The sequence below is a fragment of the Mustela nivalis genome (genome assembly GCF_964662115.1).
Source record: "Mustela nivalis genome assembly, chromosome: 12".
Lineage (NCBI taxonomy): Eukaryota > Metazoa > Chordata > Mammalia > Carnivora > Mustelidae > Mustela > Mustela nivalis.
The window spans coordinates 15,205,940-15,232,161 of record NC_139031.1 but is presented as its reverse complement, the minus strand read 5'-3'; the positions used below and the strand labels follow the sequence as shown (position 1 = coordinate 15,232,161).

Below are 26,222 nucleotides of genomic sequence, written 5' to 3'. Positions count from 1 at the left end.
CCCTATTGGGTACGAGGCCCTGTGCTTCATGATGGGGATACAAAACCAAACAAGCTACCACCTTCAAGGAATTCAATCAAAGGAGAAAAATGGGCAAACAAATGATTATAGTGAAAAAAGTGTAGTCATCAAAAGACGTATGAACTAAAGAAGGAACATGAGAGAGAGAGACCCATTCTGTTCTGGAAGAGTGAAAGAAAACTTCAGAAAGCAAGAAGCATGGGAGCCGGGCTTGGAAGGATGAGCAGAAGCTTTTTAGGTAAGTAAGAAAGGAGAAGAATGTCAGGCAGAGGCACGAGGCATACAACAAGGAACATGGATAGGAAATTTCATAAGACGTTATCAGTCAGACAAGAAACTAAGTGTGGCAAAAATATGAAGGAATGATAAGTTAGGACTGGAAATAGAATAGACAGGGACCATTTCATACAGGGCCTGACAAGCCATTTTGACGTGCTGTTAATTTACCTTCTAAGCTAAATGAAGAAAGTTTCTGAAGCAGTGAAGACATACATTCTCATTGGTGCTTCTGATCAGGCAGGCTGCGCAGAGTAGAATATTTGAAAAAAGCAAGAGTAAAGGCAGGAGACAAGTTAAAAACTATTACTGCAAAGCTTCTGCTCTTCTCTTTGAAATTCATGAAAAGTAACAGGGAGAATGAGAAACAGAAAAGGAAGCATCGTCTTTCACTAAGCTAAAAGATACCCATAAACTGAAATCATCTGTAAAGAAAAGCTACCAAGTACAAGAAAAATTGGGCCAAGTTTCAGGGAGACAGAGAAAGCATATTTTGATCTCAAAAGATATGAGCTACACGGTGCACCACAAAATTCAGCAGAAAGTGCTCTGCTCTGAGCCAGGTGCCCTTGCTAGTCAGAAGTGGAATCAAATCCCAGAGGATAGTGCTGTTAAAAAAAGAATTTGAAAAGAGACCCAAAGTCAAGCTTTCAGAAACAGACAAACCCACTATGCCTAATTATCTATCCCAAACTAATGGCTCCAAAAAGAATGCCTCCAAAACAAATATGAGTAATAAAAGTAAAAGAAACCAGCATGATAACCACACAAAAATATTCTAAGAAGAAAGCAGGATAAGGATCTGCTGACAAAACTTAAGGTGGGAGTACACTAAAAAGGTAATGGCAGGGACAGATGAACCCTATTGAGAGACCTGTCAATTCTCCATGAAATCTGGAAATGGAAAAAGGAAAGGAGGGAATGAAGGAAGGAGTAAAAGATGGAATAGGGCCTCTGTGACGAGAAACATAAAGAAGAAATAACAGTGATTATGAAATAGTCCCAATACAGCAGAAGAAAAGAGCAAACATTGGTCCAGAGTCTTCAAATCAGTAAATTATAGACACACCTTAAGGACTCTTTCCTTAAACCACTTTCCTTAATCACTACACTGGAAAAAGAATATTGAGAGGAGGTAAAAGATCCATAATAACTAAAAATACATTAAGATATAAGCCACTCATTTATTCATCCATTTAAGTAACTGCTTTGTGGAAGTGTCTTCCTGTTTTCCAGTTTGATTTACTTTTCTATGATTTTTTTGTTTTTTTTTGGCTTTTTAAACTCTTAATTCCAGTTAATTAACATACAGTGTTGTATTAGTCTCAGAAATACAGATATAGTGACTTAACAATTCCATACCTCACCCTGTGCTCATCACAAGTGCACTCATTGGTTCCCATCACCTATTTATCCCCTGCCCCCACCCAACACCCCTCTGGTAACCATCAGTTTGACTCTATAGTTAAGAGTTGGTTTCTTAATTTGTCTTTCCTTCTCTCCCTTTTATCTTTCCTTTCCTTATTTGCCTCATTTCTTAAATTCCACACAAATGAATTCCTATGGTATTTGTCTTTCTCTGACTGGCTTATTTCACTTAGCATAATACTCTCTAGCTCCATCCATGTTGTTGCAAATAGCAAGATTTCATTCTTTTTTATGGCTGAATAACAGTCCATTGTAGGTATCTATCAATCTATCCATCTATCTACCTATCTATACCACTTCTTCTTTATCCTTTCATCTATCAATTGACACTGGTTGCTTCCATAGTTTGGCTATTGTAAATAATGCTGCAATAAACATAGAGTGCATATATCCTTTTAAATCAGTATTTACTAAAGGGCAATTACTGAATCATATGGTAGTTCTATTTTTAACTTTTTGAAGAACTTCATACTGTTTTCCAGAACAGCTGCACCAGTTTCCATTCCCACCAACAGTGATGAGAGTTCCTTTTTCTCCACAACCTCTTGTTGTGAACACTTCTTGTTCTCTGTGTTTTTGATTTTAGCCATTCTAACAGATGTGAGATGAAATCTCATTGTGGTTTTGATTTGCATTTCCTGATGGTGAGTGACTTTGCCCATCTTTTCACGTATCTGTTGGACATCTAGAACGTCTTCATTGAAGAACTATATGCTGTTGTCTTCTGCCCATTTTTTAACTTACTTGTTTTGGATATTAAGTTGTATAAGTTCTTTATGTATTTTCCATCTGAAACCTTTATTGACTATGTCATTTGAAAATATCTTCCATTCCACAGTTTACCTTTTAGTTTCAGTGACTGTTTCCTTTGTTGTGCAGAAGTTTTTTATTTTGGTGTAGTTCCAACTGTCTGTGTTCTTCTCTGGGAGAACATGGCTTCAGGGTCTCACATGTAGGTAGGTCTTTAATCTATTGGATTGATTTTCGTATATAGTGTAAGAAAGTGGTTCAGTTTTCCCACCCACATTTATTGAAGATACTGTCTTTTCCCCACCAGATATTCTTTTCTGCCTTGTTCCAGGTTAATTAACCATATAGTTGTAGGCTTATTTCTGGGTTTTCTATTCTATTCTGGATATATGTGATTGTTTTTGTGTCAGTACCATACTGTTTTGATTACTACAGCTTTGTAAAATAACTTGAAGTTTGGAACTGTGGTGCTTTGAGCTTTGCTTTTCTTTGTCAAGATTGCTTTGGCTACTGGAGGTCTTTGTGGTACCATACAAATTTTAGAATTGTTTGTTCTAGTTCTGTGAAAAATGCTGTTGGTATTTTGATAGCGATTGCATTAAATCTGTAGATTGCTTTGGGTAGTATAAACATTTTAACAATACTTACTCTTCCAACCTATGAGCATGGAATGTCTTTCCATTTCTTTGTGTCTTCTTCAATTTCTTTCATCAGTGTCATAGTTTTCAGAGTACAGGTCTTTCACCTCTTTGGTTAGGTTTATTCCTAGGTAACTTATTATTTTTGGTGCAACTGTAAATGGAATTGTTTTCCTAATTTCTCTTTCTGCTGCTTCACTATTGGTGCATAGAAATGCAACAAATTTCTGTACATTGATTTTGTATCCTGTGACTAATTTATCAGTTCTTGCAGGGTTTGTTTGTTTGTTTGTTTGTTTTTTGGTGGAGTGTTTCAAGTTATCTATATAGTACTGTGTCATCTGCAAATAGTGAAAGTTTTCATTTTCCTTGCCAATTTGGATGTCTTCGATTTCTTTTTGTTGTCTGATTGCTGTGGCTAGGACTTTCAGTACTACGGTGAATAAAAGTGGTAAGAGTGAACAAATTTGTTTTGTTCTTGACCTTAATGGAAAAGTTCTCCATTTTCCCCCACTAAGGATGATGTTAGCTGCAGATTTTTCATCTATGGACTTTATTACATTGAGATACATTCCCTCTAAACCTACTCTGTTGAGGGCTTTTATCATGAATGGATGTTGTACTTTGTCAAATGTTGTTCTACATCTATTGAAATGATCAAATGGTTTTTATTCTTTTTCTTATCGATGTGATATATCATGTTGATTGATTTGTGACTGTCAAACCACTCTTGCAACCAAGAAATAGATCCTACTTGATCATAGTGAATGACTGATTTTTAAAAATATATTGTTGATGAGTTTGGTAATATTTTGTTGAGGAGTGTTGCACCTATGTTTATCAGGGATGTTGGCCTATTGTTTTCTTTTATAGTGATTTCTTTATTTGGTTTTGGCATCAGGATAATGCTGGCCTTATGGAATGACTTTGGAAGTCTTCCTTCCTCTTCTATTTTTTGGGAAAGTTTGAGAAGAATGGGTATTAACACTTCTTTAAATGTCTGGTAGAATTCACCTGTGAAGCCATCTGTCTTGTTCTTTTGTTTGTTGGGAATTTTTTGATTACTAATTCAATTTCTTTGTTGGTGATAGGCCTGTTCAAATTTTCTATTTCTTCCTGTTTGAGTTTTTGTAGTTGATATGTTTCTAGGAATTTATCCATTCCTGCTAGGTTGTCGAATATGTTGGCATATAGCTTTTGATAATATTCTTAAAATTGTTAGTATTTCTGGGGCATTCGTTATTTCTCCACTTGCATTTGTATTTATTTTAGTCCTTTATCTCTTTTTTCTTTATAAGTCTGGCTAGAGGTTTATCCATTTTATTGACGTTTTTCAAAGATCCAACTCCTGGGTTTTTTTGATCTGTACTATTATTTTTTTAGTTTCTATGTCATTTAATTCTGCTGTAATCTTTATTGTTTACTTCCTCCTGATGGTTTTAGGTTTTAGTCCCCTTCTTCTACCCCTTTTAGGTATAAGATTAGGTTGTTTGAGATTTTTCTTGATTCTAGGCTTGTATTGGTATAAACTTCCCTCTTAGAACTGCTTCTGTTACATCCCCAAAGTTCTGGACACTTGTGGCTTCATTTTCATGTGTTTCCAAGTACTTGTTAATTTCTTCTTTTACTTCCTGGTTGACCAATTCATCGTTCAGTGGCATATTATTTGACCTTCATGAATCCATATTTTTTTTATTGTGGTTAATTTCTAGTTTCATAGCGTTGTGGTCAGAAAAGGTGCATGGTATGACTGATCTTCTTGAATTTGTTGAGGCTTATTTTATGGGAGAAAATGTGATTTAATCGAAGAATGACTCATGTGCACTTGAAAAGAATGTGCGTTCTGTTTTAGGATGGAATGTTCTGAGTACATCTGTTAAATCCATCTGGTCCAGTATGTCATTCAAAGCCATTGTTTACTTGTTAATTTTCTGTTTAGATGATCTGTATATAAGTGGGGGTGTTTAAGTCTCCTACTATTATTTTATTATCAATAAGCTCCTTTGTGTTTGTATTAATGGTTTTATGTATTTAGATGCTCCTATATGGGGTGTACACATATTTACAATTGTTGTATCTTCTTGTTGGCTTGTCCCCTCTATTATTATATAGTGCCCTTGTTTGTTTTTTGTTATAGTCTTTGATTTAAAGTCTCTTTTGTCCAATATAAGTACTGCTACTCCAGCTTTCTTTGACTTCCATTTGCATGATAGATGTGTCTCCATCCCCTCACTTTCAAACTGTAGGTATCTTTAGGTTTAAAATGAGTCTCTTCTAAGCAGCATATAGATGGGTGTTTTCTTTTTTTAATCTTGTCATTCTGTATGTTTTGATTAGAGCATTTAGTTCATTTACATTCAAAGTAATTACTGATATGTATTTATTGTTATTTTATTATTTGTTTTGTGGTTGTTTCTGAAGATTTTCTCTGATCCTTTCTTGTCTTTCTTTCAAGTTTTGCTAATTTTATTTAGTGATATATATGGATTTCTTTGTCTTTATTCTTTGCATACTTATTAGTGGTTTTTAATATATGGTTACCATTACGTTTGTATATAAACATCTCTGCATATAGCAGCCTATATTACATTGGTGGTAGTTTAAGTCTGAACGCATTCTTTACTCTTCTCAACCCCATGTTTTAGGAATGTGTTGTTATATTTGACATCTTTTTATTTGGTGAGTTCCTAGACTGACTTTTTTTTTTTTTTTATAGAAACATCCATTTTTACTGCTTTTGTTTCCTACCTTTATAACTGTCACTTTTAGTCTCTCCTTTTCACTCAAAGAGTCCCCTTTAATGTTTCTTGTAGTACTGTTTCAGTGGTCATCAACCCTTTTAGTTTTTATCTGGGAAACTCTTTATCTCTCCTTCTATTCTGAATGACAGTTTCTCTGGATAGAGTATTCTTGGCTGCAGATTTTTCCCTCTTAGCACTTTGAATATATCATGTTCCTCTCTTTGGGCTTAGAAAGTTTCTTCTGAAAAATCTCCCAGTAGCCTTATAGGTTTTCCCTTGTAAGTTACTGTGTTCTTTTGTCTTGATGCTTTTACAACTTTTTCTTTGTCTCTGTATTTTGCCATACCAATTTGTCTTGATGTTAATCTGCTTTTGTTGATTTTGATGCAAGATCTCTGTGCCTCCTGGATCTGGTTATCCATTTCCTACCCCAGATTAGGGAAATTTTTAGCTATTATTTCTTCAAATACATTTTCTGTCCTCTTTCTCTCATCTTCCTCTAGAACTCCTATAATATGAATGTTACTGCATTTTTGGGGAGTCACTGAATTCCCTAAGATTATCCTCATTTTGAATAATTATTTTTTCTCTCTTTTGTTCTGCTTGATGACTTAACATTACTTTGTCTTCCAGGTCATTAACACACTCCTCTGCTTCTTCAGTCTGTTGTTCATTTCATCAAGTGTGTTTCTCATTTCATTTATTGAGCCCTTTATCTCTGCTATGCTATTCCTTATCTCTGTGTTAAATGTTTCAGTCATATCTTCCACTCTTTTCTCAAGTCCAGTGAGCATCCATATGATCGATACTGAAAACACTCCATCAGGCATGTTATTTAAACCTGCTGCACTTAGATATCTAGCTATGGTCCTGTTCTTTAATTTGGGATAAATCTCTCTGTATTCTCATTTTGTCTAAATCTCTGTGCCTGTTTCTCTGTGTTAGGAAAGTCAACTATATCTCCTGCTTGTTTTTGTGTGTTTTTTTTTTTAAGATTTTATTTATTTATTTGAGGGACAGTGCTTGTGGGGAGGGGCAGAAGAGGGAGAGGGAGACAGAATTTCAAGCAGATTCCATGCTAAGCCTGACATGGGGCTCCATCCCACAACCCTGAATCATGACCTGAGCCAAAACCAAGAGTCAAACACCTAAATGACTGAGCTGCCCAGGCGCACCTACATCTGTTCTTGAAGAGGAGGTCCTGCAGTGCCTTTTGAAGAAGAGGTCCTATAGTGCCCTACCATGTAGTGTCCCTTCTTCTCCAGGGCCTGGCACTTCCAGGAGTGTGCTGTGTGTGATCTTCTGTTTTGTCCTGGTCACTTTATGCTTCAGGCCAGTTGTCTGCAGAGGCTCTCTTTGCCTATTGCGAGCACTGTTTTGTCCCTGGCCTGAATGAGGAGTATTTTAACTAAGTTTGCTCTAGTGTGTTTATGAAATGATACCTGTCACCACTACTACTAGAACTGAGGCTCTGCAAAAGCCCCTATTGGGAGACGTGGGATGAGTAGGGTTTTAGGCTGGTCCTCTGGGGGCAGGGAGGTCCCCTGTGCTGAGACTGAGGAAAGTGTGACTGGAAGATGAAGTTCCACCAAAGGTCAGGGTTTGATGTAGGCAAGTTAGGTAGCAAGTGTTGGCCCTGCACTTATGCTGAGGGGCAGGGGAGGGAATCAGCACTAGTCACTTTGTTCCCAGAGGGGTCTCTCTTCAAAGACTGACCCTCTGGAACATGCTCCAAGATGAATGAATAACCTTCTCACTGTTTATCCTAAGTGCTCTTCAGATTGCTGTTCCATGCTCTATGTCTACAGGCTGTTTGCTCTGCCTTTTCTCCAAGAGCAGTACAGTGTCCTCCAGGCTTTATCCCAGCCAAACTTGTTAACCTTTAAAACTTCAGGATTTAAGCCCTGCTGGTTGCAAGACCTCACAAAATTTGGCTCTTCTCGCTTACCAAGCCAAATGCAATGGGAATTCATTCTCCCCATGCACTCCCTGTTAGCTTGTTTCTTGTCCTTCTCCCCCACTGTGGCTCCCTCCTTTCCATAAGAGCGATGTCTTTATCTCCTAAACGGTGTTTCCACACTTCTTACCTTCTTTAATGTGGCCTCTTCTCTTTCTTTAATTGTGGGGTTTATTCTGCCATTCTTCAGGTCAACTTCTGGGGCATTTAGGATGATTGGTAATTATCTAGTTGTATTCATGGGACAAGGGAAGTCTAGGGTCCTCCTCCTCCACCTTATCTTCCTGGAATTACATCTACTTTTACATAAATTTTGATCTGAAGATTTGCTGGTGAAAAGTCCTCTTGCCAATGTTAACCATGTTAAGCAGAATATTCATACTGTTCTCTCCTTTTAAATGAAGGTAACCTTTCTCAAACTAGGATATACACAAGAATTTGAAAATAAGGGAAGTCCCCAGGGGGAAAAAAAACATGCTGGTTTTGGATGGTGGATTATGTAATTTAACTAGTCAAAACTAAGATATTATTTTTTAATTGAAATCAGCATAGACATATTATGGGACCCAAAGCAAAAGTCACTTGATTTCATAAAATCAAACAACAAACTTAAAAAAAAAAAAAAATCTGTGTTTGAGGCAGTTAGCCATGTCTCTAAGACCTCAATGGGGTGAATCTGTTCTTCTTCAGAATAGGAGTATTTCCAAGGGAAAAGTCTGAAAACATGAAAATATACAGGACTATAACATTTTGGAATAAACTGTTTTTTCAGATTAATGTATGGACGCATTAAGAATCTGAAAGAATGAGACATCAGGCACATATTGGACTAGTTGCTACTATACTGAACAAACAGCACAGCTTATAGACCCTATTGCCAGTCACTAAGACACAGGAATTGTTAAGAAAATCAAAGACAGTTATTTAGGTTGCATTCCATCAGCAAGTTTCCCTTCAAGGCCTCTATCTTTCAAGTAGATCAATTACAAGGCTTAAAGACATTGGAAAATATGCTCAGTTTTCAACCCACAAAATTACACATACCATCCAAAGAGCCAAAGAATGATACATTTATGAAGACAAAGTCTTTAAGAAATTACACTTCTTGTGATGCCTTGTTGTTTTAATCAATAAATCTAGAGCTGAGATGATGAGCCTGATGACTACTTGAGCCTGTAGGATATGGTATGATCCTTTGCAATACATTTTAAATGAATGCTTTTTCTTGGCAACCTCCATGAAATGCTCTAAACCTATAAGCTCATTCTAATACAAGATCTTTTTATTTGAATAATACTGTCTTGACTCTATTTTTTTAAAGCCCCCTTACAATATTTTGCTTTTATTTTCATTTTGTGGCTCAAATCAATAGCATCCATGGCTTACCTCCTTGGCCATTCCCCAGAATGTCTGTATCATTTCCTTCCTAGGAGGTAGGTAGAAGATCCAGAGACTGTCCAGTTTAGATGAAATCTTTCTTAAAGAAAGACTGAATGAATACTGGGGACCCATCTACTTTTTGGAGAGAATCATTCACAAATAAATGTCATTTTCCCTTCCCAGTGTCCCCATCCCATACACCCACTACTCAGCATTTCTAAACCATCACCTGATAGAGAGTGGGCCAAGGGAAGGAGTTATCATATAGTGATGAACTTGGAATAAACATATAGAATGGGTATAAGAAAACCAAGTCTGAATAGACACAAAGGCAGAGATCCAGGCTCTGAAAATACTCAGCAAGAGAATATTTCTCTAACTGGGGATGGGGGAAGGAAGCTCTGACATATTCACATCAAATCACAGGCCTGGCCAGAAGAGCCAGGGCCCCTCTATTTACTGGTTACTAACATGGAATTATAATAAAAAGCAAACGAGGAATGGTATAGTGAGCTAGGTGCTCCGCTACCCCACAGTCCACTCGGCACTCTACACATAAAGAAACCATTTCTTGGCTGTGAAGTCCTCATGGGGCATTCCAGTGCCCCCACACTGAAAGCAGCTCTATGAGTATTTTGTCAATGTTCCTTTTTCTGTTTGCCTTCTGTCTTTACCCTCCAACTTTAGGGATGAGGACCACAGCAAGAATATCACTTCCACCACAGCAAGAATATCACCATCCATCCTATATAGGAAGAGGAAGAGAAAATCAAAGTTTCTGGTTTCTAGCTATTTATATCAATTCTGAATGTTCTTCCCCTCTCTCTTTCATCATTCTCCTTTTACTTCTCTTTCCTGCTGCTTATCACAGCCTTCTCTGGGCTTATCTTACCCACTTTCTTTACATTTTGGTAGAACCCAATCTCTCCGTAAAACAGCTTCCCATCATGTGCTAATTAATGTGCTTGTTCCAACTGAAGAACACTAGGAACACTCAGGTGTGGGCCAAGGTCCCTGGGTTGGATGCTGTTCCCTGCCTGGACCATTACTGCTATTTGTCCGTTAAACTCCTGAGAAGTAGCCCAAATGGAAGCTCATATCCTAGCTGGACATCCCTTCCAGACACATTTCAAGTGTCCATACCACTGCTACAGAAACACCAGCTTTTTTTTCCCACTTTGAAGTAATGATGCTACACAAATTCAGTTTATTTCCTGAAAGCGTTGATAGACAAAGAATTTTTATTTAAGTAAGTCAAGGGATGACTTAACATGATTTGAAAGCATAGCTGTCGATGATCATTTATGGCAGTAGCTTTTCTCCACTGAGATTCCCTCAAGGGCGTGCATTGCTTGGAGGACTGTTACATCTAGCCCATGACATCGTATTGAGAGCTTGAGGGAGAAACCGTGAGGTCACAGATCTAGGTGACAACTTCGTGACCATTAAATCTTCATACCAAGGAATCCCTAGCCAGGTAAAACAGAACCAGAAATCCCTCAGCCCTGAGAATCTCCATCAACCAAACAATTCTCTCTTTGTTTGCTTTTCCTCCCTCTAATTATGAATATTGCTTTTAAGACAATGAACAAAGCACATACAGTAAAAGAGCTAAGGAGATGGGAGCCGGAGAGATGAAAGTTACAGCAACCGTACAAAGTGGCATTGAGATGAGAGAGACAAACACATTCTCTATTCAAGTGGTCACAAACCCATTCAGGGAATGCCAAATAGCCTCAAAGGTAACATTCACCACAAATGGGGGGGAGTGCTGGGGAAAGAGCAAAATCAAAGGAAGGAGGGCGAGATGGGTATTTGTGTGGAGGTAAGGAAATGAGACCCAGAATTTAAATAATAAAGGCTGTTTGCTAATTTCTCCATTTGATGTAAATTTCCTCTAATTCCCTTCTGGCTCCTAATTTCCTATTCTTTGTGAGTCTCCTACTCAAATATATACTGATGATCCCCATATGAGCTGTATTTGAAATATCTTTTTTTATCCTTTTTCTATAAGTTCCTGTATTTAGTTGGCATTTTAAAAAGTACCACTGTTTTATCACTGGCCTGTAACAATCCGGTTTTTCCTCTCCATCCTAGGCCATCAGTTTGCTGGGGAGGAAGCCCCTGGCCCTTTGAGCTCGAAATTGTACTGCCACCTAATGTTCATGCCTGAGAACTGCAACAAAATGAAGGGAAACACATTTTGAAATCTGAGGGGAAAGCTACGAGCAGCAGACACAGGGAAGAAACAGATCAAGAGAGGGTGTTGAAGAGACCAACACTGACCAAGTTCAACACATTCCTGGAAAATATTTTAGCATTTTTGAAGACGTGAAAATAATTGTGCATTAGACACAGAGCAGCCGGGCAGGTACAAAAGATGTGATACTTCACACTGGAAATCAGTTTTTGCAATATAGTTGCCTGCTTAATTTAAAACAGGTGGGGGTGAGTAAAGGAATAGGAAAGGCATGTTAGGGGTGCCTGGGTGGCTCAGTGGGTTAAGCCTCTGCCTTTGGCTCAGGTCATGGTCTCAGGGTCCTGGGATCAAGGCCCACATCAGGCTCTCTGCTCGGCAGGGAGCCTGCTTCCCCCTTTCTCTCTGCTTGACTCTCTGCCTACTTGTGATCTCTTTCTGTCAAATAAATAAATAAAATCTTTTTAAAAAAGAAAGAAAAGGCATGTCATTCTGAAATCTAACCAAAGGAGATAGACGTGCAGAAACAACAGGGAGGATCAGTAGGAAAAACCTGTTAGCAAAAGCCTGGTTAGCTGACCCTGGTTCCGGCTTAGTGACTCCGTGAATCCTGGCCGACTGCTCCTGTTGACGGACAATGGACCTGAAGTTCTGTGAATGTGGACTTTTTTTTTTTTTAAAGATTTTATTTATTTGACAGAGAGAGATCACAAGTAGGCAGAGAGGCAGTCAGAGAGAGAGGAAGGGAAGCAGGCTCCCTGCTGAGCAGAGAGCCCGATGTGGGGCTCGATCCCAGGTCCCTGAGAACATGACCTGAGCCGAAGGCAGCAGCTTAACCCACTGAGCCACCCAGGCACCCCGTGGACTTTTTTTAAAAAAAGTGTACATTAAAATGAAGCTCTGGGATCTGAAGGCATATCATTTAGTGTTAACACAAGACACTTCTATGAAGGGCTATCTCACATAGAACAATATTCAGAATAAGCAGTATCTGCCTTGTGGGGCCACAGTGACTGGGCAAAGGCTTACTCACAACTCATTTTTATTTTTATTAAATAAGGACTTCTGAATCCAGCTTTACAAAATGGAAGGAAAAAAAGAGGTGGGTTTGGAAGATGCTTCGGCACTTCTCCTTAAGATAACTGATGTATTCTGGAAGTTTTTCTATTAACATCTCCCACCTCACCTACTTCTCAGAAAAGGGAATCCAAGCTCAAGACAGTGGCATGGGAAACAGAATATGAAAGCTGTCTGTCTCCTTCCCACGCTTCTGTGTCCGAGGACAGGACAGTTTCTAAGTCATATATTACAAACAACCCAAAATAGTAAAGGAACTCTATGAGAAAATGAAAAAGGACTATAAATACATCACTGCGATATTGAGAATAGGAAGTGAAAGTGGGCTCCACAGACTCTGTCTTTGAGAATAATTAATTCCATGTGTGAATATCAAGTAGGGCTATAAACTTAATTCCACTTCAGGAGTTGTCGGAGATTCAGGACTTACAACATTTTATCCCACTTTTAAGGAGACTCTAAGGGGTTTATGGAGTGAGACTAACATCAAAGAGAGAACAGGAGAAACTATAAAGCAATGTTGTTGATGTTCTTATACTTGGTGATTAGCGCAGGAGCCAGGAAAGTTAGGCAAATGGAAAACGTGGTCCTTGTCTCCCTGAATTCTAAGCAAGAATTTTCTCCATGTTACAGAGTTTTTTCTTGTGCTGGTCTCTTCAGGGCTGTGGGTTCAGGGGTCCCCAGAGGCTCATGAGAGAAGTTCCACACTCTATACCCACCCCTTCTCACCCTGACCCCACAACTGCACACTCCAGGCAATTACTAGTCAGCCTCCCTCCAACCTGAGATTCATAGGCAAATATTGTTGGAAGGATTTCAGATTTATCACTCATTCTTTCAATCAATTTAATCAAATTACTCATCTAAGGCAGATACATGGAGAACATTAAGAGTTTGGGTGGCAGTTAGAGAAAGAAGCAAAAAGATGAACAGGGTAGTGTGGAGGTAAGTCAACCGGAAGCGGGTAAAACCTTGATATAGACTCTTGAACGCTGAAAGCCCTGTACTGGGAAGAAGCAGGACAACCGGGATGAGGAGGGGTAGGGCTGGGTTAGGCCTGCCCCACTCTCCCACGCCTCTTGCCCTTGCATTGCCTGAGTGCTCCGCCCCTCTCTGTGGGGGGAAGTAGGAGGGCAAGAGGTACCAAGCTGATTCCTCAGGGACTTTCGGAGGAATGAGAGGGGATGAGGGTAGCCAGAGGTCAGGACAGAGGACTGACATGCATCAACATTTCATATTACGGGTAGGTGCACCAGAATCATATTCTGGAAAAACTACAGCCTCTTCTCTCTACTCTGATAGTTAAAATTAGAAAAACAAATATTTAGGGGTTGAGTCGGTTAAGCATCTGACTTCTTGATTTTGGCTCAGGTCTTGATCTCAGGGTCGTGAGATGGAGCGCTGAGTGGAGACTCTGTGCTCGGTTCAGAGTCTGCTTGAAATTCTCTCTCATTCTCTGCCCTTCCCCCAGTCACACACAGGGGCACACTCTAAAATAAATACATTAACTGAACAAATAATGTTTTGGATCTTTTTGTTTGTTGGTTTGTTTTAAAGGTTGGAACCCATTCAAGATACCCTAAGTCCCTCCTCTACCAAACTGATGCGATTTCAAAGTCAAGCCCTTAGAGAAGATCCAGGGACTTGTTCAGAAAGGAGAGGACCAACTGTGCAAGAATGGACCGTGTAGTGAGCCAGCCATGAGCACACAGGTACTCCCAGGGGACACAGACAGAGGAGTAAGAGGAGATGCCCACTTGCACCCAGGTCTCTATCTCTGGCACAGCCCCAAAGCAAAGAAAAATTCCCATTCCTCTATTGGCTTAAAAATACCTGCTCTCCCTTCAGAGCACAGAGGAAGACAAAGTTATCTTCCTAGTTTAAAAATGGCATCTAAGGGGGCACCTGGGTGGCTCAGTGGGTTAAGCCTCTGCCTTTGGCTCAGGTCATGATCTCAGGGTTCTGGGATCGAGCCTTGCATCGGGCTCTCTGCTCAGTGGGGAGCCTGCTTCCTCCTCTCTCTCTGTCTGCCTCTCTGCCTACTTGTGATCTCTATCTGTCAAATAAATAAATAAAATCTTAAAAAAAAAAAAAGAATGGCATCTAAGTCAGTCTCTTCAATAAATGGTGCTGGGTAAACTGGACAGCTATATGTAGGAGAATGAAACTCGATCACTTTCTTACACCATACACAAAGATAAACTCGAAATGGATAAAAGACCTCAACATGAGAAAGGAATCCATCAGAATCCTAGAGGAGAACATAGGCAGTAACCTCTTCGATATCAGCCACAGCAACTTCTTTCAAGATATGTCTCCAAAGGCAAAGGAAACAAAAGTGAAAATGAACTTTTGGGACTTCATCAAGATCAAAAGCTTCTGCACAGCAAAGGAAACAGTCAACAAAACAAAGAGGCAACCCACGGAATGGGAGAAGATATTTGCAAATGACAGTACAGACAAAAGGTTGATATCCAGGATCTAAAAAGAACTTCTCAAACTCAAAACACACACAAAACAGATAATCATGTCAAAATGTGGGCAGAAGACATGAATAGACACTTCTCCAATGAAGACATACAAATGGCTATCAGACACATGAAAATATGTTCATCATCACTAGCCATCAGGGAGATTCAAATTAAAACCACATTGAGATATCACCTTACACCAGTTAGAATGGCCAAAATTAGCAAGACAGGAAACAACGTGTGTTGGAGAGGCTGTGGAGAAAGGGGAACCGTCTTACACTGTTGGTGGGAATGCAAGTTGGTGCAGTCAATTTGGAAAATGGTGTGGAGATTCCTTAAGAAATTAAAAATAGAGCTTCTCTATGACCCTGCAATTGCACTACTGGGTATTTACCCCAAAGATACAGATGTAGTGAAAAGAAGGGCCATCTGTATCCCAATGTTCATAGCAGCAAGGTCACCAAACTTTGGAAAGAACCAAGATGCCCTTCAACGGACAAATGGATAAGGAAGATGTGGTCCATATACACTATGGAGTATTATGCCTCCATCAGAAAGGACGAATATTCAACTTTTGTATCAACATGGACGGGACTGGAAGAGATTATGCTGAATGAAATAAGTCAAGCAGAGAGAGTCAATTATCATATGGATTCACTTATTTGTGGAGCATAAGAAATAACACGGAGGACATGGGGAGATGGAGAGAAGGGAGTTGAGGGAAATTGGAGGGGGAGGTGAACCATGAGAGACTATGGACTCTGATAAACAATCTAAGGGTTATGAAGGGGTTGGGGGGGCGGGAGATTAGGGGAGCCTGGTGGTGGATATTATGGAAGGCATGTATTGCATGGAGCACTGGGTGTGGTGCGTAAACAATGAATTCTGTTACACTGAAAAGAAATTAAATAATAAAAAAAGAATACCTATTAAAAAAAATGGCATCTAAGTGCTTTTGTCACAAAAGACTGTCACTTTGGACTAGCTATCCTTAATGCCCTAAGGAATAATGTATTGTTGGAAGGAGAGAGAAACCTCCTTTGTCTTGTTGAAGACTCTGAGAATTTCCTGAGAGGCTCTTCTGCTGTTCCATTCCAGTTAAGGGCTTATGAAGGGAACTCAAGAAAAGTGTTTTCCTTCTGCACATCTTGCCTCTGTATTTCCTCATGCTCCTGCTCTGTCTTGTCTCTTTGGCTTGGAAATCCTCAGGAAATCCTGGAGTTCTTTTTTCATCCATAAACTATTGATGGTTTACAGTTTTCCCCTTGCCAACGTTCTTCTCCTCCATCCAAAGAACATCCAAAACCTCCTCAAGTATTCAACTTTTTGATCGAATCCAGAGATCTGACATGTGGAACGTGCTGGCATCTCAACGCTCGGGGATCTGGATGGGCTTCTTCCCCTCCACCCCCTGTCCCCATCTCACCTTTGTGCTTATCACCCATGCCCACAATTCTCTTTACGCCATCGTTGCCTTCTACTTTCCCAATTCAAGGCATTTTTATTATTTTAATGTAAACTCCTCCTTGGGTCAAACAGACTTCTATTAAAATTTGAAATATATAAATGGATTCCAGAGCCTAATAAAAACGTCTAACATTTAATGGATCATTTTGTTACATTCGTGTGTGTGATTAGAACTGAGTTTGCTGCAGTATTATAAATAGACATCTCTATTTCCAATCGACAGAGTAACTTCTCTCTAAAATCCCACGTTCATCCATTCATCCAAGAAGCCTGCTTCCCTAGACACCTGGTATACCAGCTATGATGAAAAGTACTGCAGATCTAGAGTGAGGGTCACAGTTTGTCCATCCAAGGAACTCAGATGCTTTAAAGAAGGATCTTACCAACTTTCCCTCAGCCACCATGTCCCTCCAGTGTGAGCAGATAAGGCTATCACATCCATTACAAATGAAGAAAGAGAGCCCTTCTGGCAATATTTCCTCATGTTGTAATCACCAACCAAACTTGAACTCATAAAGATGGGAAGGCAGAATCCCTGGGCATCATTTTAAATCAAATGAATGTTTAATATTAGAGCTTATTTACCTGACAAGATTTTTCTTCCAAGTGGGTCAAACTGAGATCTGCTATCTCAAGAATTCTATTCTGGTGCTGCCCCTGAGTGAACTTGGAAATGGAACTCTGTATCTGACTAAAAGGTTTAGGGGCCCCCTATGCATCACTGTTTGAAGAGCAATTATAGAAAGAATAGGGCAAAATTGCTTATTAAGTATTTTGCACCCCCAAAGGAACAGAGTATTGTGTGCTTGGCTAAATAGGGCGGGTAACAATGGGAGGGACGTCAGGCAGGGAGAAAAGAAGAAAGGAAGGTGTCTGTCAGATAGACTGGGGCTCTTCTAGCTTCAGGGATTAGGCAAGGAGAATAAGATTTAGACCAGTTAAAGGTAGGGAGGATAGGAAGCAACTATCTTAGTGGAACAGATGCAAGGGACTGTGTCCCTGACCTGACAGCACTGATTTCATCTCTAAGACAGATTCCAGCAAAACCCGCATCCCACTAAGAAGATTAATTTTCTTCCTCTTATCAGATTGTGATGTTTAAAGAATATTCCCAATCACTGCCCAATGGTCTGTCCTCCCGATGAGAACTTGGAGCTGTGACAATAAGCACAATTATCCCTTTGATTAGAGTCAGGCCATCACCGAATGTTCCCGAAGAAACTGGGTAAGGGTACTAGTTGGAGGACCAGAGGGGAATCTGAACTTCTTACTCCTCTTCACTCCGAGAGTGACTGAATTTGTGGAAGGGGGCAGTTTCAGGATTATCTTCTTGGCATGTTGGCTCAGAATTTTAGACTATCTAAAAAAGTCAATTTTTAAAGTACTATTAGGTATTTCGGATATCCCTAAATAACTTGCTACTTGTACAAACTTCCTTAAGCACGTATCGTATAGAGTGATGCTAAACTGAGTACTGAGTACATTCAATTATTCGGGGAGCCTTTCTGGTTATGTAACGGTGACAAGCAGACACTTATCTGCTCATGTACAAAGGTGGAAGAAAATAAACTTGGAGTCCTTAAAAAGCCTCTTTCCTTTGAGGCTAACATTTTCATTATATCTTTAAATACTCATTCTTTTCATATAAAAACAAAAAAGTGAAATCTGGAGGAAGCAGCAAATTCTATTCCTCTTGTTTCCAGAACACTTTCTGCATCTATCCATTACAGCTCTTAGCAGCGAGAACTCTAAAAATTGATTTGTGGACTAGTTCCCCTTTGAATGTAAGCTCTTCAAAGGCAATAGTAATTTCTTGTTGAGCTTCACATCTTTAGTGCCTAGGTGTGTGGGAGTGTTTACATATATATATATATATATATATATATATATATATATATATATATATATATACAAGATTCACAGTTCCTACCTAGAAGGTGCTCGATATTTATTTGCTCAATAATACATGAAAGACAAACTGAATGACTCAACCTGTTTCTTAGAATCCTAATGAAAAAATGATTAGACCAGATACATTATAGTTCTTGATACATTATATTTTTGATAACAAAATCTCTTAGAGACTACAGATCATATACCTCCATCATCATACAACTCCATTAGCCCTGCTTAGCTGATCAGCTAACAGAAACTTGTCTAGACACAGATGTCTGGAAGGAATGTTTGCCTTCGGGTGGTTCTCCACACTCTTCCCCCTTGTCTCAGTACTGTGGCAAGGTATTCTGTTTTTAACCTGTGTGACCTTTATCTTAGTTCTTTCAGATTCAGGATTTGGAGACACTAAGAAAAAGTGCATCTCTTTCGGTCAGTTTTGGGGGTTTCACATAAAACAAAACAAAACAAAAAGAACTAAAAAAGATTATTCTTTTTCAGAAACTAAATACCTCTCAGTCCTTTTACTTGTTTTCCCTTAACCCATCTGACTCAGGTTACGTCTGTCCTTCTCAAAAAACAACGTGTTAAGAACACACTAGAGTTTTTAGTCAGTGCTTTTTATTTTTAATCTCCTAGATCTTGAAGTTGAGAAAAGTCTGCCTTGGGACTGCGATTCTGTTTGCTAAAATTTCAGTTAATTCCTCCCTTACAAATCTTCTGCCAGAATGAAATACGGCCTTGTCACTAATTCTGGTGGGATAATTAATGATGAGAGCAATTGTGTCTCCAGAATCATATTATTTTAAGTAGAACTTTCTTAAACACTGAAAACATTTTTGCACCTAAGGATAAATTCATTATGGCTCTAGCAGTAGCACTATAAGTCAACTACTTCTCATCAATTTATCTCAAAAGCGGTTCTTCAAGATTGTTTTTTATTGTGTTCACAGGTTTTGAAGACCCTACATGTGCTGTACATCCTTCTTTGGAATGATGCTTTTTCCTAGAGGACCTGTGTATAATTGGACTCTCTATACCTTCTTCATAAAATTATAGTGTTTCTAAATGGAGTTACAAAAGGTAACCAGTTCCAGTAGTAACAGAAATCTAATTCTATTTGTTCATTCCACCTCACTCTCCCTGAAGGAGAAGGGAGGGTGATGGATCTTAGAAATAAAAGTTAAAAGGAGACAACTCTGAGGAGACCCCCGGGGGGGGCGGGCTGGGTCATTTAGAGTTTGGAGGGAAAAGGGTCACCTTGAGCAGGTGCCGGCCAGGGCCCGTGGAGGAAGAATGAGACAGTAAAGCACTGCAGTTACATTCCTTTCTGTTTCCTGTATCTACTATTTTTAAAGTCAGTCTTTGCAGGATTTTGTCTCTTACCTGCCTATTTATTAACGAACCAATATTTTAACATTCTCAGTTAATCATTTCTTTGTTTTATGCACCTCGTCCATGATTTCTGTCTTTGTTATTCCTCTTCCCTCTTGTTTCTTTGTTTCCTACTCTGGAGTTCCTTTTCCGGTTTATCAAACTGAATGCTTTATTTGTATGAATCCTTTTTCCTTTGATAAGTGAATTTAGAGTCATAAATCATCCTGTGAGTAAGACTTCAGTGGTTTTCTGCAGACTCTGATAGTTATTTTCGGTTCAAGAATTTAAAATTTCCCTTTTGATCTTTTTATATAGTGGGTTATTTAATATTGTGAACATGATGTTATACTTGGACTTTCCCTATCTCCAAGCTGACTGGGGCTTTAAAGCTAAAAGCAGCAAATGCTGGTTGTACCTAAAATGTTACCATAATTCTTCAGGCCTTTTTTTCCACACTTATTTTTCATTTTCCTGCCAGGAATATTAAGCAAAGTTGAAACTTCACATACACCCTGCAGCGTAGGACCCACACAGCAGGGGATTCTCTGAATTTTTTAAATCATAAAATATTAGAAATTGCTATCAAAATGGAGAAATAAGTTATCGATTATTAATGATGCAATATTCTATACCAATTAGAGTTAATTAAAAACTACATATTTTGGGGTGCCTGGGTGGCTCAGTGAGTTAAAACCTCTGCCTTCGGCTCAGGTCATGATCCCAGGATCCTGGGATCAAGCCCCTCATCGGGCTCTCTGCTCAGCGGGGAGCCTGCTTCCTCCTCTCTCTCTCTGCCTGCCTTTCTGCCTACTTGTGATCTCTGTCTGTCAAATAAATAAATAAAATCTTTAAAAGAACCCAAAAAACAAAACTCCATATATCAATATGAATACATTTTTAAAAAAAAGACCATTGAATGAAATGGCAAGTCTGAAAAGTGTATACATTATTCAATACAGGTAATGAAAAATCGAGAATACAAACAAAAAGTCCATAAAACAATATATATTTGTATGTTACTGTATGTTGTTTATGGACGGAAAGAAAGACCTAATGAGAATAATAACATAAAACAACATAATATATCAGGGTGTTTGGCACATGAGTGCCCTTCGTTAAATTTTTTAGTTTTCATTTAGGGTCCACTTAGTTACCATACAGGTATAATTAACTTCAATGTACGACACAGGGATGCAACACGTCCGTAAAGACCAGGTGCTCATCACAAGTGCCCTCCCTCAGCCCCAACACCTGTCTCACCCACCCTTCCACCCACCTCCCTTCTGGTAGCCATTGGTTTGTTCTCTATAGTTAGGAAGTCTGTTTCTTGGTGTTTGCCTCTTTTAAAAATTTGTTTAAACTTAAGTTCAAGTTAACTAACAGGTAGGGTATTTTTAGTTTCAGAAGCAGAATTCAGTGATTCACTGGTAGCAAGTAACACCCAGTGCTCATTCCATCGCATGCCCTCCTTAATGCCATCACCCAGTTACCCCATCCCCCTCCCACCTCCCCTCCAGCGACCCTCAGTTTGTTCCCTACAGTTAAGAGTCTCTTATGGTTTATCTCCCTCTCTGTTTTCCTCTTATTTATTTTTCCTTCCTTCCCCTATGTGCATCTGTTTTGTTTCTTAAATTCCACATATGAGTGAAATCATATTTTTTGTCTTCCTCTGACTCATTCTGCTTAGCACAATATCCTCCAGTTCCATCCACATCATTGCAAAGGGAAGGATTTCCTTTTTTCTGATGGTTGAGTACTATTCCATTGTCTAAATAAAATCTTTAAAAGAACCCAAATCTTTTTTGGGTTATATACACCACATCTTCTTTATCCATTCATCTGTCAATAGACATCTGGGCTCTTTCCATATTTTGGTCATTGTGGACATTACTGCTGTACATACTGTCATGCATGTGTTCCTTTGATTCACTATGTTTGTATCCTTTGGATAAATACTGAGTAGGGCAATGGCTGGCTCATAGGATATCTCTGCTTTTTAACTTTTTCAGGGAACTCTATACTACTTGCCTCTTCCCCACCCCCTTGCTCATATGTGTTATTTAAGAAACAAAACAAATGACCTTCCAAATAATTGTTGTACTTATTTTGATTGAGGCAAATTTAATATATACTTAAAATTTTTTTAAAATAAATGTTTATCTTTTAAAAAATTTCAATCTCTTTTTAAAGATTCTTCAGATACTTTACAAATGCTAAAAGAAATAGAAGCCAATGTAAACCTTCCTTGGGCCACAGGGCTGTGGGCATCCTGCCTTTGCACCAGCCCTTCAGGAAGATCGTGCATATGGTCAGAAAAAGCATGAAATCAAAGGTCAAGCCAACCTGACTCAAAGCACAGTTCCCACTCTTGCTGTCTTGCGTCATCCAAGATGAATATTTTAAGCTCAGTAAGTTTAAAAGTTAAACTGAGGAAGCCTCAGTTAAGCAATGGCAATGGCAAGATTTAAAAGTCATTAGAAGAATTAAAGACGATTCAGCTCTGGCACAAAGCAAGTAGGAGACATTCTATCAATACGAACTATTACTAACATGGTATGTAATATCTGTGTGTTATATGATTGAATTATTCCATGACTGCAATTATACCTCTTTGAAGGAAATAAAGAGATGTTCTTTCGAAGGAATCAATGGGTATAGCAATAATAATAAAACAATTAAAGAATTAATGGGAAAATTGCGGTAGGATACAGTACTTACTTATTTTCAGTGATTTAAAACAACTGTTTTATTATGCTCCTGTATTCTGTGAGTCAGGGACTCAGGCAGACCCTGGGAGAATGACTTGTCTCTGTTCTACGATGTGCAGGGATTCAGCTAGACAGACTCAAAGGCTAGGGGTGAGCGTTTGAGTGTTATTTGGCAGGAATAAAATTTAAAAAGTTATTCGCTCTAGTGCACGTAAGAGCTAAGGTGGTATAAATGAGCAAGACAACTGATGGCTGCAAGTAAAGATCAATAAAAAATTAAGAGAAATCTCTGAAAGGATAATATAAACAGAATGAAAAATAAGAGTTGATTTTTACAGAGAGTTTTAAGAACCTGGCTATTACAGAAAGGAGTATGTTTATTTGTGATTTGGGAAGAATATTTACTACCTTGGAAACAGTCACTTCATATATCATGATATACACTTTAATATACTCCACGTAGAACACCAGGGAACAGGAAACCAGAGTGAGATCACTCTCTTTAGAAATAGCTTGTGTGTAAGAACAACTACAATACTCATCGGGTTTGTCTAGGCATAATTTCTATGTCTGTGTCTAAACTCTAATTATCAAATAAATCTGCCCGCAGCTAGATGGTCACATTTTTAGCCATCAGTGGGGTGGCTGACTCATCGTGGTTCACAAGCATCAGTTCTATATAAAAAAAGAAATGGAAAAATACCCTGAATTGTAAGCAATCAAAATGTGATCAAGATCTAACTTGGTTTGATTAAAAAGGAAAATTGACAGTAATTAACTTTTTCCTTTCTACTCTTCACACAACAAAATAAGAGATAGTACAGAGAAGCAATTAAACAAAATCGCCTTTTGCCCCTGGCAAACCTTCCTACCAATGAACCTTCCCACCAATGAAATATTTAACTCCAGATCTCTCACTTTCCCCCCTTCATCATTCCAAAATTGCTGTGGTCTTTCCTTTAGAAACAAGGACTCTTTGGTTAACCCTAGATTTCTAAGACTCTTAATCTTTTATTTTATAAATATTGTAAGACTGTACAGTAACAAGGCCATCATCCCTATTCAATTAGGACCTTGGATAGGATTGGAAATGAGCCTATATCATGAATTGCAACAAATCTGCACAGCCTCTGAGATGGGCCGAAAGAGTGTATCCATGACCACTGACCTCACCTAGAATATGCTCTTGCAGGGAAATATCACAGAGAGAAAAAAGTCCCCAGACATAAATGTTTTAACACAGTCACAAAAACTCCCGACCTTCACCCTCTTTTCTGGCTAGGGTCAGACCTCAGAAGAAAACACACCCACCCTATTCCCACCTAGATACAAACGTTGCATCATTTACCCAGAGACCCTGGGTCACAGAAGCGGCTCCACTTTGGCCAACAAAACCATCTGACTGTACTACAGGCCTGGAGACCCATGAAACAGAATTGGAGCAGCAAGCAGAAATGTTTCCAAAGTCTTCATGATCTTTCTCATGTGTGTCTTTGCCATGTGGCAAACAGAGGGACAGCTAGGAAACCCCGGATTCCAGTAAAGCAAACACTGGTGAGGTTCAAAGTATTTCTAGATACCCAAAATGCAAAGTGAGTCTCCATCAGGAGCTCGGGGCTGGGAAAAGTGAGCCAAGGGAATAAGATGGGGAAGCACAGGAGACAGTGGGAGCACCACTGAATACAGACCACCCCCCGCCCCCCTGTGAGGTACTGGGCAGTCCTCTCTCGGGGATCCCAGGGGCCAGGGGTGCACAGGGAAGGGACAGAGAGTGCTCTTACTGTAGCACGCGGGAGTGGCTGAAATCTCTCAAATCTGAGTCGTCATACTCTGGAGTTGCGGTTCCCAGCCCGCTGTCGCTCAGCATGCGCTTCCGTAGCGCGGGGTTCCACCAGTCGGACATTCTGGGAGAAAGCAGGGCACCGGGCATTTAGACGTTCAAAGCCAGCACGGGACTTCCTCTGCTCTATCTTAAGATGACTCTTGTGAGATGGGCAACTAATCTTTACTGGGTATTTCCTAGTTACGTATTCCCACTTATTCTTTAATTTTCTCAAGTATCATGAACTGTTTGTGTGCTTCTGCCCTCTACAGATGAGAAAACTGCCTTTCAAGATGAAGTAATTTTAGGGGCGCCTGGGGGGGGCTCGGTCCCTTAAAGCATCTGCCTTGGGCTCAGGTCATGATCTCAGGGTTCTGGGATTAAGCCTGGCATTGGGCATCGGGAATCGGCTTCTCGGCATCACTCTCTGTATGTGCATGCTCTCTCAAATAAGTAAATAAAATCTTTAAAAAAAGATTAAGTAATTGCAAATGTGCTGTAAAGAAGAAGTAATGGAACCTGATATAGAAATGGAAATGAGGACATAACAAAGCCCATCCTTTTTTACTGCTTCCCTGTCCTTGTTCATTTCCAGGAGGGGCAACTGATCAGAAATAAGAAAGGGACTGACTGAAGTTCTAATGGATTTTCAAGCTACTTTGGGCTACTTCAGTTTTGGAGCTAGGGCTAATGGATTTTCAAGCTACTTTGGGGTACTTCAGTTTTGGAGCTAGGGCTAACAGAGGATTAACCCAGGACAAAGCCATTTCTTTTGGCCTTTAATTGATACAGAGAGAGGGCAGAGTGTGGCAGAGCGGGTTTCCTCTTGACCAGATCAAAGACAGCAGCCAAGTTCAGGCTGGGCAAGGGGACAGCGAGACTCTAATGCCCGCTGCTCCTACGGGAGGACCCAGCATCTCACGTGCGTTCCCCACAGTGGAGAGGCTGGATTTGCAGACATGGACCGTGAAGATGGGCTTTTCCACCACCTTCTGGGACACCCAGGGATACGTATCTGAGATTACTAGCTCTGGCCTCCTCAATGCAGCCGTATACCTGCCTCATCCTGCCACTTCTGTCTTCTTGTGACTTGATACGTATAACTGAAATCAGCTGGCAGAGTGAGAAATATTCAGAGATGGCAGCAATGGCCAAATAAATTAGTGCCGAAGAGTAAAGAGGCATAAGGTTACCTCAAATGAACATGTCTACATATACATATAGACAAATATATACATGTGTGTGTGTCTGTGTATACAATTCGCAAATGCTATTTGAATGCGTGTGTGTGTGCACTTTCCAGGGAAATCCTTATTCTATTTGACCTTCATATACCAGTAAGACATCAAAGTTCATCAGACTTTACAAGGGCAGAAATTTTCATTTTTTTAAATTTCTGCCCTGTTGTTTCCCAAGAGCTTAGACTAGTAGCTGGCGCCTAAAAAGTTCTCTAAATAAATATTTTGGAATTGCTGAAATAACCTAGAAAGCCTCATAATATTCTGGTGGTTCAATGTAGTGATTAAATGCCTGGGCTTTAGCATAACACCTGGGAGGGACCAGATGTCAATTCTGCCGTTCATTTTCTGTGCAAGACGGGCAGAGCTGAAGACCCCTCTGAGCCTCAGCGCTGGTACGTGTGGATTTAGGGTAATACCGGTAGCAGAGGTGCGGGGGCACTGCGACAGGAAAGCGATGACGACGATTGCTTGGTAGACTGAGTGAGCGTCTACCAAGTGCCAAGAACAATCCTAATACCTCACATGTATCAATTTATTTAATTTTCAAACAATTCTCTGTGTCGGCTTCATTTCCATTCTACAGAGCAGGAAATAAGCACAGAGCACTTCCGATGATTCGGTCCCTATGAAGGGGTGGTAGGAATATAAGAAAGGCATTTGGAACTGTATGTGGCTCATAATAAGTGCTTGATATGTCATAGTTATTATAATGCCATCTATGTCTCAGGCTGCTTGGACATAGCAAAAAAGGAGGAGGAAGTGGGGAAGGGGAAAAGGA

General features: G+C 39.6%; 1 protein-coding gene across 4 annotated transcripts in view; it reads right to left on the bottom strand.

The window, feature by feature from the left end:
- Window positions 1–26,222, bottom strand: part of DGKI (diacylglycerol kinase iota) — a gene marked incomplete at its 5' end in the record, with an annotated part of 437,574 nt that overhangs the window by 53,066 nt on the left and 358,286 nt on the right. For all 4 annotated transcript variants that reach the window (XM_082693877.1, XM_082693879.1, XM_082693878.1 and 1 more), the window contains one exon: window positions 24,163–24,285. In XM_082693877.1, the coding sequence (XP_082550003.1) occupies window positions 24,163–24,285 (123 nt within the window). The remainder of the gene's footprint in view (window positions 1–24,162; window positions 24,286–26,222) is intronic.